Source organism: Petromyzon marinus, chromosome 37 (genome assembly GCF_048934315.1).
Source record: "Petromyzon marinus isolate PM22_M1 ecotype Great Lakes invasive population chromosome 37, UKy_Petmar_22M1.pri1.0, whole genome shotgun sequence".
Lineage (NCBI taxonomy): Eukaryota > Metazoa > Chordata > Hyperoartia > Petromyzontiformes > Petromyzontidae > Petromyzon > Petromyzon marinus.
In genome coordinates, this window is record NC_133703.1 from 18,902,344 (window position 1) to 18,917,898 (window position 15,555).

At 52.2% G+C, this 15,555-nt stretch overlaps 1 protein-coding gene across 1 annotated transcript in view; it reads left to right on the top strand.

Annotated features, from left to right (window-relative positions):
* Positions 1 to 8,615: 8,615 nt before the first annotated feature.
* The window catches only part of LOC116949536 (cytohesin-1-like), a 79,589-nt gene continuing 72,649 nt past the window's right edge, over positions 8,616 to 15,555 (top strand). Inside the window, exon 1 of the mRNA XM_076072400.1 lies at positions 8,616 to 8,739. Coding sequence (XP_075928515.1) covers positions 8,718 to 8,739 — 22 coding nt within the window. The 5' untranslated portion in view covers positions 8,616 to 8,717. The remainder of the gene's footprint in view (positions 8,740 to 15,555) is intronic.

Below are 15,555 nucleotides of genomic sequence, written 5' to 3' on the forward strand. Positions count from 1 at the left end.
GCAGTAGCTACATGTGCAGTAACTACATGTGTAGTAGCTACATGTGCAGTAGCTGCACATGCAGCTACGGGCCCCGAACTTTCAAGGACCCCGCGCTAAATGCTTTCAAGCTATCAATTTCGGTTCAGTGATTCTGCACTTCCTCTATTACTGTAGTAATGTACCACCTTCAACTTTTATGAACGACTGTGTGTTTAAGGTTAGCGATTTGTCGTATTATCTGGCTGTAGAGCAAATGAAACAATGCAATTACTTTACTATGCAAGTTAAACATTTGTGTATTTTTTTTAATTAGGGCCCCTTTATAACATACTAGCGGTAAGTACCCGGCGTTGCCCGGGCGAAAAAGACAGACACACACATCGACTTACACACAGACATCGACTCACACACATAGAAACACATCGACTTACACGCACACACACACACATATGGACTCACACAGACAGACATCGACTTTAGACACGCACATATGGAGTTACACACACACATGGATTCACACACACACATAGACTTACACACACACACATATGGACTCGCACACACACATACATAGACTCACAGACACATTGACCTACACACACACACACACATATGGACTTACAAAGACAGATATCGACTAAGATACACACACAGGGACTTACACACATGGACCCACGCACACACATCGACTTACAGACACACATCGACTCTCACACACACATAGACTCGCACACAGACATATGAACTTACACACACACATATCGACGCACACACACACACGTGGAATCTCACACACATACACACATTGCCATACACACATCCACTGACACACATAGACTCCCACACAAACATACATGGACTCACACACGTACAGGCCCAGCACTAGCATCATCCGGTACTGAGCCCAAGTCTAAAAAAGTGTGGTGAGTTGTGCTGGGGGCTAGCACGTCTGCCATTTGTTGCAGGGGGTTCGCGGATTAGACACCGGCGGGTCGCCCCGGTTAACACTGCGGGTGCATTACGCGTGCCATGCTGCGGGGCCGTCTGTTTCGCATTGGGCGTTGAAGATCCCGTGATGTCATTCAAGGAAGAGGTCAGCGTGTGCCAGCGTCGCGGTCCAAATGTATCCAATTTTAAAGGTTTCTTGCACGTCACTTAATTGGGAAACGCAACAATCGTCCCATTATCCACTTTTGGCAAACGAGTGGCAAATCCCTCCATGACGCAGCACGCTGGGCGAAACGTCGGACAACATGCCAAACAGCACGCAGTGCAGCCCGAAAACACGTGGGAGAGTTATTACACGATACACACTATACACTTTGTTTTTAACCAGGTAAGGCCCACTGAGTTATGTAGCTCTTTTTCAGAAGCCACCTGGCCACAAATGATCTTTCAACGAAGTGGGCTTCTCATCATGTGGACATTTCTAGCAGCCAAACACTCTATTCGGCACAAGCACGATGTTCTATCACCTCGTCGGCGCTTGTAGCGGCAGGGTTAGGGTGCACTTTGCGTGCGAAGTGCATTGTGCGGACGCAAATACATTACGCACAGCGGCCGTATTAAAGCTTGACACGAGAGTCAAAATGTCAACCAAGCACCGCACGCTTAGGTGCTTTGTGGTCGGCCTTTCCACCTGTCCTGGTTTAACCCTGACAGTCTGGGAATCGGGGCCTGTGTTTGGGTGGAAGGAACTGATTCGTATCGAGATCTTGCTCCGGCGGTGTGTGCGCGCGCGCGTGCACGTGCGCGTGACCTTTAATTCCGCTGCACGGCACCCGCGCAGCTTTGAAAGACCTGGGCTGACTTGAGGTGATTTTTAGGTGCCGAAAGTAAGTCAAGGTCACAATACTTGGTCTCCTCCTCCTCCTCCTCTTCATAGCCATCGCTCTGCAGTCAGCTTGCACTCCGCTGGCGCTGTCGTGTGTGCCTAAAGCAACGTGGGATGGATGTACCGGGTCCTGCATTTAATGGGGGGGGGGTGGGGAGGGGGTGGTATTGAGGGCCCAATAAAGTCACAAAAAAGTTACAAAGATAAAAGATTGAAAATCGCTTGCGTCTCCACGTCACGTGCTGGTGCTGCCCCGGTTTAGCCCGGCACTCTGAAGTTTTCCACTGCCTTTGTGTCGGATCGTCCGCTCCGGGATTGACTCTTCATTTTGACGGACCCAAGTACGTGTTTTTTTTTGGTATGTCTTTATTTTCTTTTGCATTGACGCTCTCAAACAACTTCGGTTGGTTGGTAAACGTTAAAGCATTCGCCCTGCCCGTCTGTCTGTAGCATGGACTCAATGTAACTCGCCAAGAGATGCATTTTTACTTGAGTGCTATTTCGTTCTTTTTGTCCTCCGACAAATCGCAGGTCTCTGGCTCCAACTCCATTCCGGTCCGACCTTGAGCTGGGAAGCATCCAGAAGCATCCAGCAGAATCCCAATGCCCTGTGCGATGATGACGCTACGCAGTGGCAGCCGCGTGACCCGCTTATTTCGACGCGCGCATTACGAAACAAACAAAAATGTGTTCCCTAATACATTAATCGCGTTATATACAATATTCGCGTTATGAAAAACACGCGTCATAGGAGGAACAGACCGTACTTTTCAAGTTGTTTTGTGACGTTAATTTGAAATACCTACTTGGGCCCCCCCACTCCACTCCACTCCGCCTTGCTCTGGCCATTGAGCTGCAGTGAGTTGACGCCCATGCACGGCGGGTAAATGTTTAACGGTGAAGGAAGGAAGTGCCCGAGTTGTTTACCCTGAGCGATGTGCGGTATTGGGGGGGGGGGGGGGGGGGAGCAGCCAGACCGGCTGGCCTGGGAGTGAGGGGAGGGCTGCTTCTCCATCGTCGGAAAAGTTGTAGCAACTTTAATGAAGGTAGGGGGGTGTAGCGGTGGCGCACTGGTAAGCGCACTGAACCCAGCAGTGACCTAAAAAGACCAAACCTCTTATTCAAGTTTAAAATTGAGTGGAGAATTCAACAATGGTTATGTTATGGGAGTACTCGCGCCCGTCACAGTAGCGTGGAATTTCCACCACTGGCCCGGGGCTGAAAAACGAGAGGCGCGCAGCGATGCCTCGTTTGCTCATTTGTGCAGAATAAAACCTCACACTTTTGGCATTTTGGTTCTGACCTTAATCTCCAGTGATTTAATCTTGATTTGAAGCTTTCGTCACTGCGGGAATCCATACTCCTTGGTTCTTTCGGTAAAGTCACGTGGGTAGAAAATAATAATAATAGATCACGACGTTTCGATCGCCACACAAGCACTCGTCTTCAGGTGGGAGAGACCATTGCTGGTGTGGCGATCGAAACCTCGTGATCTATGATTATTTTTCTACCTACGTGACTTTACCGAAAGAATCAAAGAGTAGGCACTCCAGTGATTTGTCATTTCAATGTACTTCGCTATTCTCTGCAATGGCAGAGACGCTGAGTCGAAGTCCACGTGTTACACAATGTCCCCCTTCACTCGGGGACTTGCAGCTTAAACAAGACAGCGCCGCAACATTTCCGCCCCAACCCCCCCCCCCCCCCCCCCCGGTTGACAAATGCGAGCGTGCGGTGAAGAGTTATCCACCAGCCAGCCTCGCCAGGAATGTCCTCTCGTGTGAACGATGCTTTCTGCTGAGCGAGCCGAGGACGAGGGAGGGAGGGAGGGGAGGGAAGGGGCGCAGAAAGGATGACGAGGAGAGAAGCAAGGGAGGAAAGGCGCTCACACGGGAGTCCCAAGACCTTGTCGGACTTTCTCACGCTCCCAGCTCAGTACCACCCCGGCACACTTCTGTTCACCCCCCCCCACCCACCCACCCCGGCCACCTTTGTGCCGGTCTTTAAGATCTCTCTATTTTTCGTTTTTATTAAGCTCGTTCAGCCAGGAAAGTCTCGCTGGGTCTCAAGGACTCCTTTTCAGGAGGGCCCTGCCACGTTTTCGCGGTAGGGTGGCAATGGTTGGCTATCTATAATTAATGTTGAGGAATTAGCGGTGTCCTTTAGCTTTTTTTTCTTTCATATATTAACCAAAACATGTGTTTCCTCGTTCTCACGCGTAATCCCAAAGAACCGGTCTCGTCAGCGAATTCCTGCTTTCCAAAAGCTCTCCCACCCCCCCCCCCCGCCCTCTTTCTCTCTCTATGTCAGTGCTGCGAACATCAATACCGAAAACGTGAATTGCAAGTGACTAGGCCGAATAGACACAACGTGCTCGCCGCAAATAATTCACAATAGCCTCGGTGATCTCGTCAAGGCGCAAAAAAAACCATCGCGCGAACTCCCGTCATCCTCGCGGCGGCTTCTGGCGAACCATCGAACCAAAGACGGACGCCGCAACGCGCGCTTTCAGGCGCTGTTCTACAGCCGTCTGGAACGCTCTTCCGATGGCAGGAAGCCACTGGAGGAGCCATGCGCTTTGAAATCTAGATTGAAAACTCATTCCGTGTGTTGTCCTTCCCCCGCACCTCCGAGTGGCACAGTTGTTTACGTACAGTGCGAAAGAAGTAGAACAGGGTCAGCTGTCAGGTCGTGGCCCAGATTAGCCAATCAAAATCTAGCCCGAACCTTAACAGCATCGGTTCAAGCAAGCATGACTTTGCTGATAAGACACTACATGCCAAGGCAGTCCCTGTCTATAAACAGCTGACAGTTCACCAGGAAAGGTTCAAGTAAGGCTGACTGTGCTGACGAGACACTGAATGTCTAAACCAATCCGAGGTTTGCTTGCGTTGATCCAATACTGCTGAAATGTATGCGCTCCCAGAAGGGAGACCGTGTGCCTGATTAAATGTGGACGCAAATACTTACAAACATATGTGAGAGGGAGGCGAAATCTGTGCCCATTTTCGTACCTAAATGTATTAGCCAATTAAACTTTACCCACTAACCCTAACAAGCTAGCCAATGACACTCCAGGGCGCGGGTTGAGTTGCTGAGGGCAAGGCGAAGGCTGCGGCGTGGATACCGTGCAGGACGAATGCCGAATGGTGCATGGAACAATGCTCAGGAACCACGTAGTGAGACAATTCACCGATGCACAACAATAAACACGTGCCTTACTCACGCATAACATGACACATGCCTTACCAACACACACTGATACACACGAGGCGAACGCGTGACTAACACACGCGTAAAACGAATGCCGAACATTTAAATACCACTGCTGTAGCCCTTAGCACCGAGCCAACTAGGTAACGAAACTCTCTGCGACCCCTGACCCTGACAGACTAAGCGAACTACCAGCCCGTATGGTCAGACTTTGTGTGGGTTGGTCAGCAGAGGGCTGCGGTGACCTCAGCCAACCCTATCCAGGCTTAAATCTGCTTAGGGGCCGTCCATAAAAAAAACGTCACGCGATTTGGGACGATTTTTGACCCCCCCCCCCTCGTCACACGGCGTCACAAAAAGTTAAACCCCCCCTCAAATATGACGTCACAAAGCTCTGCCCCCCCCCCCCCAAAAAAAATGAAACATGCTTCAAATCGCTTTAACTATTGTCATTGTAGTGTGTATTTAAAGTGGCGCTGCACTCTGAAGTTGTAGGAGAAAACATTTGTTAAAAAGTCTATTTAATTAAGTAGAACGTGTTGTCTATGTTTATTTAAAGTTGCGCATTGTGATGTGACGTCACATTTCTCAAACCCCGCCCCCCCCTCGTCACACATCGTCACACATCGTCACAAATGTCTGACCCCCCCCCTCCCCAGGTGCGTGACGTCATTTATGGACGGCCCCTTAGCATTCGAGACAAGAAGGCGGGACATTTTTCAAAATATATAATTTTTTACCAGGTAAGGCGCACTGAGCTGCATTGCTCTTTTAAATTAAATCGACCTGTCCACAAACTACATCTCAACGAAGTGGCTTATCATGTGGAAATGTATAGCAGCCAAATACACGTCTAAATGTAGGAGGGAAAAACCCGGAGTACCCGGGAGAAAAATCCACACGGCCACGGGGGGAGAGAGAGAGAGAGAGACGCAAACTCCAAATATAAAGCAGGCGTCAAGAGTCGGGATCGAACCAGCGACCTCCTGCACACCACGCGAGGTCGCTAACATCTCCGATCCCCTAAGCAGTGAAGCTCATTGGGAAATAATACAGGACCACCACCACCGCCGCCGCTGTTGTTGTTGTTGTTAAACCTGTGCGTCTGTAACTACCCAAATGCTGGGGAAATATCCCCCACCTCATTTCGCCCATCGCTCCATCCTTTTGTCGGTGAATCCGTCTGTGGGGTCTCTATGTGAGCCGTATAACTTTCTGAGACTGAGTCTCTTGGTCTCTGTGTGAGTCTATGGGTCTCTGTGTGAGTCTATGGGGTCTCTATGTGAGCCGTATCAGTTTCTGAGACTGTGAGTTTCTTGATCCCTGTGTGAGTCTCTTGGTCTCTGTGTGAGTCTATGGGTCTCTGTGTGAGTCTCTTGGTCTCTGTGTGAGTCTATGGGTCTCTGTGTGAGTCTATGGGGTCTCTATGTGAGTCTATGGGTCTCTATGTGAGCCGTATCAGTTTCTGAGACTGTGAGTTTCTTGGTCTCTGTGTGAGTCTATGGGTCTCTGTGTGAGTCTATGGGTCTCTGTGTGAGTCTATGGGTCTCTGTGTGAGTCTATGGGTCTCTGTGTGAGTCTATGGGTCTCTATGTGAGTCTATGTGGTCTCTATGTGAGTCTATCAATTTCTGAGACTGTGAGTTTCTTGGTCTCTGTGTGAGTCTATGGGTCTCTGTGAGTCTATGGGGTCTCTATGTGAGTCTATGGGTCTCTATGTGAGCCTGTCAGTTTCTGAGAATGTGAGTTTCTTGGTCTCTGTGTGAGTCTATGGGTCTCTATGTGAGTCTATGGGTCTCTATGTGAGTCTATCAGTTTCTGAGACTGTGCGTTTATTGGTCTCTATGTGAGTCTATGGGTCTCTGTGTGAGTCTATGGGTCTCTGTGTGGGTATGGGTCTCTATGTGAGTCTATGGGTCTCTGTGCGAGTCTATGGGTCTCTGTGAGCCTGTCAGTTTCTGAGACTGTAAGTTTCTTGATCTCTGTGTGAGTCTATGGGTCTCTGTGTGAGTCTATGGGGTCTCTGTGAGTCTATGGGTCTCTGTGTGAGTTTCTTGGTCTCTGTGTGAGTCTATGGGTCTCTGTGTGAGTCTATGGGTCTCTGTGTGAGTCTACGGGTCTCTGTGTGAGTCTATGGGGTCTCTATGTGAGTCTATGGGTCTCTGTGTGAGTCTATGGGTCTCTGTGAGCCTGTCAGTTTCTGAGACTGTAAGTTTCTTGATCTCTGTGTGAGTCTATGGGTCTCTGTGTGAGTCTATGGGTCTCTGTGTGGGTATGGGTCTCTATGTGAGTCTATGGGTCTCTGTGCGAGTCTATGGGTCTCTGTGAGCCTGTCAGTTTCTGAGACTGTAAGTTTCTTGATCTCTGTGTGAGTCTATGGGTCTCTGTGTGAGTCTATGGGGTCTCTGTGAGTCTATGGGTCTCTGTGTGAGTTTCTTGGTCTCTGTGTGAGTCTATGGGTCTCTGTGTGAGTCTATGGGTCTCTGTGTGAGTCTACGGGTCTCTGTGTGAGTCTATGGGGTCTCTATGTGAGTCTATGGGTCTCTGTGTGAGTCTATGGGTCTCTATGCGAGTCCATGATGATAAATCGGTATGCATTGTGGTCGCCCATCAATGCGTTATCCAGGCGCAACCACGCTTAGCGTCCGAGAGGTAACGAGGTGCTTCTTGTTCATCGGCGCGGTCACGCCATTCAGTATCGTCAGCCACGGTCAATCCACTGCTGGATGAAGACCTTTTCCATGCCGTGGTCGTCTCTAGCGATCCACGCGATGTTAGAATCCACCCAGCACCCGCTGCACGCGAGCCTCTCCGTATACACGGGTCATCACAGGTGTCTGATGTCATTCTGTTGAATCTTAACAAACAAACTACGGAATTTCGTGCGTTAAAAGTTGTTTACGCAAATTGAATCCCTACGTAAGATGGCTGTCCCGTATCCCTTCACGCTACTGATATGCAAATTACTACGTCTGTCTCGTCCAATCAGAATCGCGTCTCGCCCGGAGGGGGTGGGGGTAGCGCGGCAGCGACGCGCTGCGATTGGCCCGCGACGCGCAGTTTCCGAGCGTCTGTTGGGCCAATCGCGATTGAGCTGGGCGGAGTTTGGGTGGTTGGCCGTGCTGGTGGTATGGGGTGGGGGGTTTGTTGGTGGGTGGAGGAGGAGGTGTGGGGGGGGGGTTGGGGAGTTGAGGGTGGGGGGGATGAGGGTGGGGATTGCGAGGGATTGGGTGGGAGGGGTTGTGGGGGGGTGGGGGAGTTGAGGGTGGGGGTGCTGAGGATGGGGATTGCGAGGGATTGGGTGGGAGGGGTTGTGGGGGGGTGTGTGAGGGTGGGGGGAGTTGAGGGTGGGGGGATAAGGGTGGGGATTGCGAGGAATTGGGTGGGAGGGGTTGTGGGGGGGGTGAGGGTGGGGGGGCTGAGGATGAGGATTGCGAGGAATTGGGTGGGAGGGGTTGTGGGGAGGGGGGGTTGAGGGTGGGGATCGCGGGGGATTGGGTGGGGTTACTGGATTGGGGGGGTGGATGGAGGTTACGGGAGGTGGAGGAGGGGGTTGTTGTAGGTGGGGGTGGCGGAGGGTTGTGGGGGTGGGGGCGAGGAGGGAACCGGGACTCTCAGTGGTGCGGGCAGAGAGAGCGAGAACCGTGGCTGGGCGACGCGGCGAGCCTCTTCTGAACCGACTCACCGCCATGGACGCGGACGACTCTGCCGGTGAGTCGTCGCCCCGTCGTGTCGCTTCAACAACAACAGCAGCAGCATCGACATATCATCAGCAGCATCACCAGCATCAACAGCAGCATCAGCAGCATCGACATTATCATTACCAGCAGCATTACCATCGGTAGAACCAGCAGCGGCATTAGCCGCAGCAGCATCTTCAGGAGCAGCAGCAGCAGCAGCAAGCATCACCCGCATCAGCATCATCATCATCAGCATCTTCATCATCAGCAGAATCAGTAGCAGCAGCGATTGCATGATCAGCATCATCATCAGCAGCATCTTCATCATCAGCAGAATCAGTAGCAGCAACGATTGCATGATCAGCATCATCATCATCAGCAGCAGCAGAATCAGTAGCAGCGTTTGCATGGTCAGCATCATTATCATCATCAGCAGCAGCAGGAGCAGTAGCAGCGGCATTATCGTCAGCATTAGCAACATCATCATCATCAGCAGTATCATCATCATTATCAGCAGCAGCAGCATCCTTAAGTCCCCAGGGATGGGGCTGCAGTTCCATTGTGCGTCTGCGTCGCGCGAGTCGAGGGTGTCTCGTGGATTTGTCTCACTCCGCGTGCTTTGAATTGTGCCTTGTCGTCTGCATCGTTCCACCAGTTAGTGTTTCATCATCATCAGCAGCAGAATCATCGGCAGCACAATCATCGGCAGCAGAATCATCAGCAGCAGCAACGGCATCGAAATCCTAAAATGCATCATGTACGGGCCCTTTGTCAGTTCAGAGCTGCATATGAATGCCTCCTTAAGCCGTATCGAACACGGGGGTTATTTGACCATACTTCACCATGCTGGTCATCACGGCTTGGTGAAAGACGGGAACGACCGAGGACTGGTGCATATACCACGTTGATGTTCGCAATCCGTATGAATTGAATCGAACATTGATTGGGTCACTGGGTTAAAAGCGCAGTGCGCTAACCACTGCGCCACCGGTCTGCATATAGCATCATCATTATTATCACAATAGAGCATAGCATGATTACCATTATTATACCAGTTCGGGTATGATCATCGAACGAACAGATGTTACGATGGGCGGGTCATGTATTGCCCTGCCAGAGATTGTTCCTCCGAAGGGACATGGTAACCCATCAAACCCATCACCGTTACACCCTGAGTGATTGGTAGGACAGCAGAGGTCCTGGGGTGGCGCTTGCTAATTAGCACGTCCTTCAAGAAAACACCAACGCCATCATCATCATCACCACCACCACAATCATCGGCACGATCATCGGCGATGGTCATCAACCGCACCGTAATCCACACGCGCGCCGGTATTGCCCCGGCATGCAGTTTTGCAATGTCCCCTGTTGTTTGTGACATTGACGAATACGTGAAGTCGGAAATTGATTAAATGAGGAGGGGGGGGGGGGTCAGTGATGCTTTTTGAGACCGCGGAGCTGAGTGGTAAAACAAAAAAAAACACAAGGCAGCGTAAAGGACCACCGTGGCACGCTGAGAAAAGTTTACAATCGCTGCATCATGTCAGCTATGGTATACGTGTCAAAACACACGTGGATACCGGCGGAAAAATATGTTGTTGTTGCTGCGACGTCGCCGAACTAAAGCCGTCACGGGAAAAGTGTGCGAAGGAGCATCGAGAGGTGCACGCCGGGAAGCAGCGAAGCGAAATTGAGTATTGCCCTTCTTAAACCATTTAAATAGCGCCCCCGTGCAAGGCGCTTTACGCAGAGTTAACAATGCGAGGTTACGGATGCAATGGTTCGAGACGAGGTGAATGAAATGGGTGAGAGGAAGCGATGGGGGCAACTCAGCGGCGGTGCGTGACACCGGCGAAAGCGAGATTGAGGACGGCGAACGACGATGCACGGATTGATTGAGCGGGGAATGAGTCAGAGCCGTATCATGAGAATATGAAGAGGGGACAAAGTAAAAGGGTGTCGGTTATGAGTGGGGGAGGGGGGTTAAGGGGTCGTGGGGTGAGATATGTAACAATAAGTGTTGTTACTTGCTGACCCCGCACCTTACAATACGTCTGCGACAAAGAGCTTGATAGCTCATCGGATTCCTCCTCCTGATTCTGACAAAGGGGCATAAGGTGTAAAAAAAAATGTGTTCAGTAAAGTGTACAGGGATTGATGGTCGAGACTGGTGACGGAACAACTTCCAAATGAAGGAATACGACTACCACGGAGATGTAGCAATCGGATCAATTAATATATCTGTGCATGTACATATACGGGATCGATTCATGAGCAGCGGAATGGATGTGGATTCCCAGTAAGCAATGGAACGTTGGCTCAACGTTGAACCAACGTTGGGTCAATGGTTCCCTTCACGTGCCAACGTTGGCCCAGCGTTGCACGTTTACTGGGGTTGGGGTATCTCGGGGCCCTTCGCTGGTGGAGTGAGTGGGGAGGGGGGGGGATACCTTCATCCAGCAGCGGATAGGCCTCAGCTGTTGCTGCTGCTGCTGCTGGATGATGATGATGATGATTAATCTATCTTGGTATGCGAACGATGCACGCACGCCGCGCAGATTGAGATTCCAGCATCGTCACGCATTCCTTCCTAAGTGTCACTGAATTGCGAACACAGGCACAGTGGTGCACAGTGGATGCAAAGGTCCCTCTCTGTCTGTGTGTGTAATCTTTATGGCCGCGAGTCTTCACACACAGACCGTGCAATTGCACCACCACCCTGATGCGCTTGTAAATTCCAGTGTCGCGATGACGACGATGATGATGCTGCTGCTGTAATAGTAGTTTAAATGGTAATCACTAAGGTGATGCCGCTTGTCCGAGAATTGGTAACATATTGTGGTGACAGTGACTGTCAAACTACGACCAATGTGCCTTCCATTTACAATGTCACACGTACAGCCTCCTTTCTCTATCCACTGCTGGACGAGGATCCCTTCCCGCACGTCCCGTGTGGATCATTTGTCCGAACGTTTATGGTTTGCGTGGATCTATGAGAGTCCCTGGTTCTCGATGGAATTCTCCGGGTCTCTTGGTGACCCTATTGGTCTTACGTGAGTCTACGGGGCAGTGGCGTGGCTCTCAATGGGTGTGCAGGCGGTGTAACTGCACAAGGGGCCTGTAGGGACCAGAGCGGGGATGGACCAGGGCTCCGGTCTACGAAGAGGAGTCTGAGACATTGGGACTGGCGGTCTACCATCATCCCGAGTGCCCGGTCCTTTTTTCTTTTATCAGCCACGCTCCACCACTGGTCGGAGTGGGATGGGAGGGGTGGTGAGGGGGGATGGATTGACATGGTGAGAGTGGTGGAGAGGCGACGACTGTGGAAACGTGAGGATTGGATGGCTGGCAGGTGGGGGGGAGATACGGGGAGCAAGTGGGACATTGGCATCGCGTGTGCAAGGGGATGCAACTGCGCTTCACCCCACGTTGCCGGAGGGGGTCAGGGGAGGGGGGGCACCCAATATTAATTCCTTTGCATTCAGGCCCCATGCCAACCACCAACCACCCCGCTGCGCCGCCGTGAAGGAGAGCGGGAGCTGTCACCTTCACACGCGACGTGCGCGCGTGCGTCTCGGCGCGCGTCCCACTTTTCTCCGGCACCCAGCGTGTGCGGTGCGTGTGGTGCCTGTGTGTGTGTGTGGTGCCTGTGTGTGTGTGGTGCCTGTGTGTGTGTGGTGCCTGTGTGTGTGTGGTGCCTGTGTGTGTGTGTGTTGCCTGTGTGTGTGGTGCCTGTGTGTCTGTGTGTGGTGCCAGTGTGTGTGTGGTGCGTGTGTGTGTGTGTGTGGTGCCTGTGTGTGTATGTGTGTGGTACCTGTGTGTGTGTGGTGCGTGTGTGTATGTTGCCTGTGTGTCTGTGTGTGGTGCCTCTGTGTCTGTGTGTGTGTGTGCCTGTGTCTGTGTGTGGTACCTGTGTGTCTGTGTGTGGTGCCTGTGTGTGTGGTGCGTGTGTGTCTGTGGTGGCTGTGTGTGTGTGTGGTGGCTGTGTGTCTGTGTGTGGTGCCTGTGTGTGTCTGTGTGGTGCCTGTGTGTGTGTGTGTCTGTGTGTGTGGTGCCTGTGTGTGTGTGTGGTGCCTGTGTGTGGTGCCTGTGTGTGTGTGTGGTGCCTGTGTGTGTGGTTCCTTTGTGTCTGTGTGTGGTGCCTGTGTGTGTGTCTGTGTGTGGTGCCTGTGTGTGTGTCTGTGTGGTGGCTGTGTGTGTGTCTGTGTGGTGGCTGTGTGTGTGTCTGTGTGTGGTGCCTGTGTGTGTGTCTGTGTGTGTGTCTGTGTGTCTGTGTGCGGTTTCTGTGTGTGTGTCTATGTGGTGGCTGTGCGTCTGTGTGTGTGTGTCTGTGTGTGGTGCCTGTGTGTGTGTGGTGCCTGTGTGTCTGTGTGTGTGCCTGTGTGTGTGTGTGTGGTGCCTGTGTGTGTGCCTGTGTGTGTGTCTGTGTGGTGCCTGTGTGTGTGCCTGTGTGTGTGTCTGTGTGTGGTGCCTGTGTGTGTGTGTGGTACCTGTGTGCCTGTGTGTGTGTGCCTGTGTGTGTGCCTGTGTGTGTGTCTGTGTGTGTGTCTGTGTGTGTGTGTGGTGCCTGTGTGTGTGTGCCTGTGTGTGTGTCTGTGTGTGTGCCTGTGTGTGTCTGTGTGTGTGTCTGTGTGTGTGTCTGTGTGTGTGGTGCCTGTGTGTGTGTCTGTGTCTGTGTGTGTGTGGTGCGTGTGTGTGTGTGGTGCGTGTGTGTGTGTTGCCTGTGTGTCTGTGTGTGGTGCCTGTGTGTCTGTGTGTGTGTCTGTGTGTCTGTGTGTGGTACCTGTGTGTGTGTCTGTGTGTGTGTCTGTGTGGTGCCTGTCTGTGTGTCTGTGTGTGCGCGGGGCTAACGCGTAAATGCGCCGCCCAAGGTCGCTCGCTCGCTCCGTCGCGTTGCTCAAACACCGGATTCGTCTGCGCTCGGCGGAGCAGCTATCGAGGGGTGGTTGCATGAAGGCGGGAGAGAGAGAGAGGGGGGGGTGATCTATGGGTCTACTATGGACCTCTGCGTGGTTCTGTGGGGTCAGTGGGCAGCTACGTGTCGACGGGTCGAGATCAGTCGCCGTTAGCCCGGGCAGGGGACTCGAACTCGGGTCCGCAGGCTTCATAGCGCGGCACGCAGAGAACTGCAAACACCGCTCCGTCATACCCGCGCGAGTCTGGTAACAAACGCGAGTATGGGGCCCGTCCATAAATGACGTCACGCACCTGGGTGGGGGGGGGTCAGACATTTGTGACGATGTGTGACGAGGGGGGGGGGGTTTGAGAAATGTGACGTCACATCAAAATGCGCAACTTTAAATAAATATAGAATTGTTATAACAACACTAATTGTTATAACAACACTCTTACATCATCAGAGTGCAGCGCCACATTAAATACGCACTACAATGACAATACTTTAAAGCGATTTGAAGCATGTTTTATTTTCAAAATGGAAATATGGTTTTGGTGGGGGGGGGGCAGAGCTTTGTGACGTCATATTTGAGGGGGGGGTCTGACTTCTTGTGACGCCGTGTGACGAGGGAGGGGGGGGTCAAAAATCGTCCAAAATCGCGTGACGTCATTTATGGACGGCCCTTATGATACATCTTTGGGTATGCTGCATAAGTACAAAGGCAAGGGTCTTCCACGTAGCCTTTCGCAGGCTTTTGGGGCAAATGCTGTCAGCGAGCACCTATTAAGGCCGGAACAGCACACAAGGGGATTGGTGTAGCCTGCACCAAAATCAGCTGCCCTTTGCTGATAGTTACACATCGCAGCAGCTAAGCATTTGAAGGCTGAGTCGACCTAGTTGAGGCCCGGGACCATATCCGACGCTTTGTTACTGATGTTGGCTGCGAGTGGGGATCGAACCACGATACTACCTCTCCTTCATACGTACACGCGTACGTAAACGCATACACGCGCGCGCATACCATGGATTCCACGGTGCTGCTGAACAATAGCAATTGCTTAGATGCTGGATAAGCTTTAGGCATTCCTTTGTTGGCTGGAGCTTTTTGAGAGCAACTTTTCGGGATTCACTTGCCATTCAATTGCCTTGTCTGAGAGTTGGTGAATGGGAGATCCACCCACTCCTCATCCACCCATTCACTCATCCACCCACTCACTCACCCACCCACTCACTCACCCACCTACTCACTCACCCACTCACTCACCAACCCACTCACTCACCCACTCACTCACTCACCCACTTACTCACCCACTCACCCACCCACTCACTTACCCACTCACCCACCCACTCACTTACCCACTCACCCACTCACTCACCCACTCACTCACCCACCCACCGCCTTCAGATTTATATTTGGGGCAGCGCGAGATCACGTGGGCCATGTGTTGGAGTTTGTAGCCGCAGGAGAGCGAGATTCTTTGATTCTGCAGTTTGATTCTTCATTTCTTCACTCGTGGATCGGGCATCGACATCATCCGTGGTTAGCGTGGATCCGATTAAACGCTGCCCATTTCCGCAGAAGATTGAAGCCCCTGCAGTCTGGTGGTGGGGTCGCTGAGCCAGGCTTGGGCGAGGCTTGGCGATGCGGTGAGTCATGAAATTAATAAATGTGCCCACTGATCGTCCTTGATGCGGGGGCCATCAGGGCATCGGGCGCGGGTAGTTGTCAGTGCCAGGCACTGCGTCTCTTCCAGCTCGCTTTGTCTGTGCGGTGCAAGCAGGGTGGGAGATGGTGACACAGCGGGGTGGGAGATGGTGACACGGCGGGGTAGGAGATGGTGACACAGCAGGGTGGGAGATGGTGACACGGCGGGGTGGGAGATGGTGACACGGCAGGGTGGGAGATGGTGACACAGTAGGGTGGGAGATGGTGACACAGTAGGGTAGGAG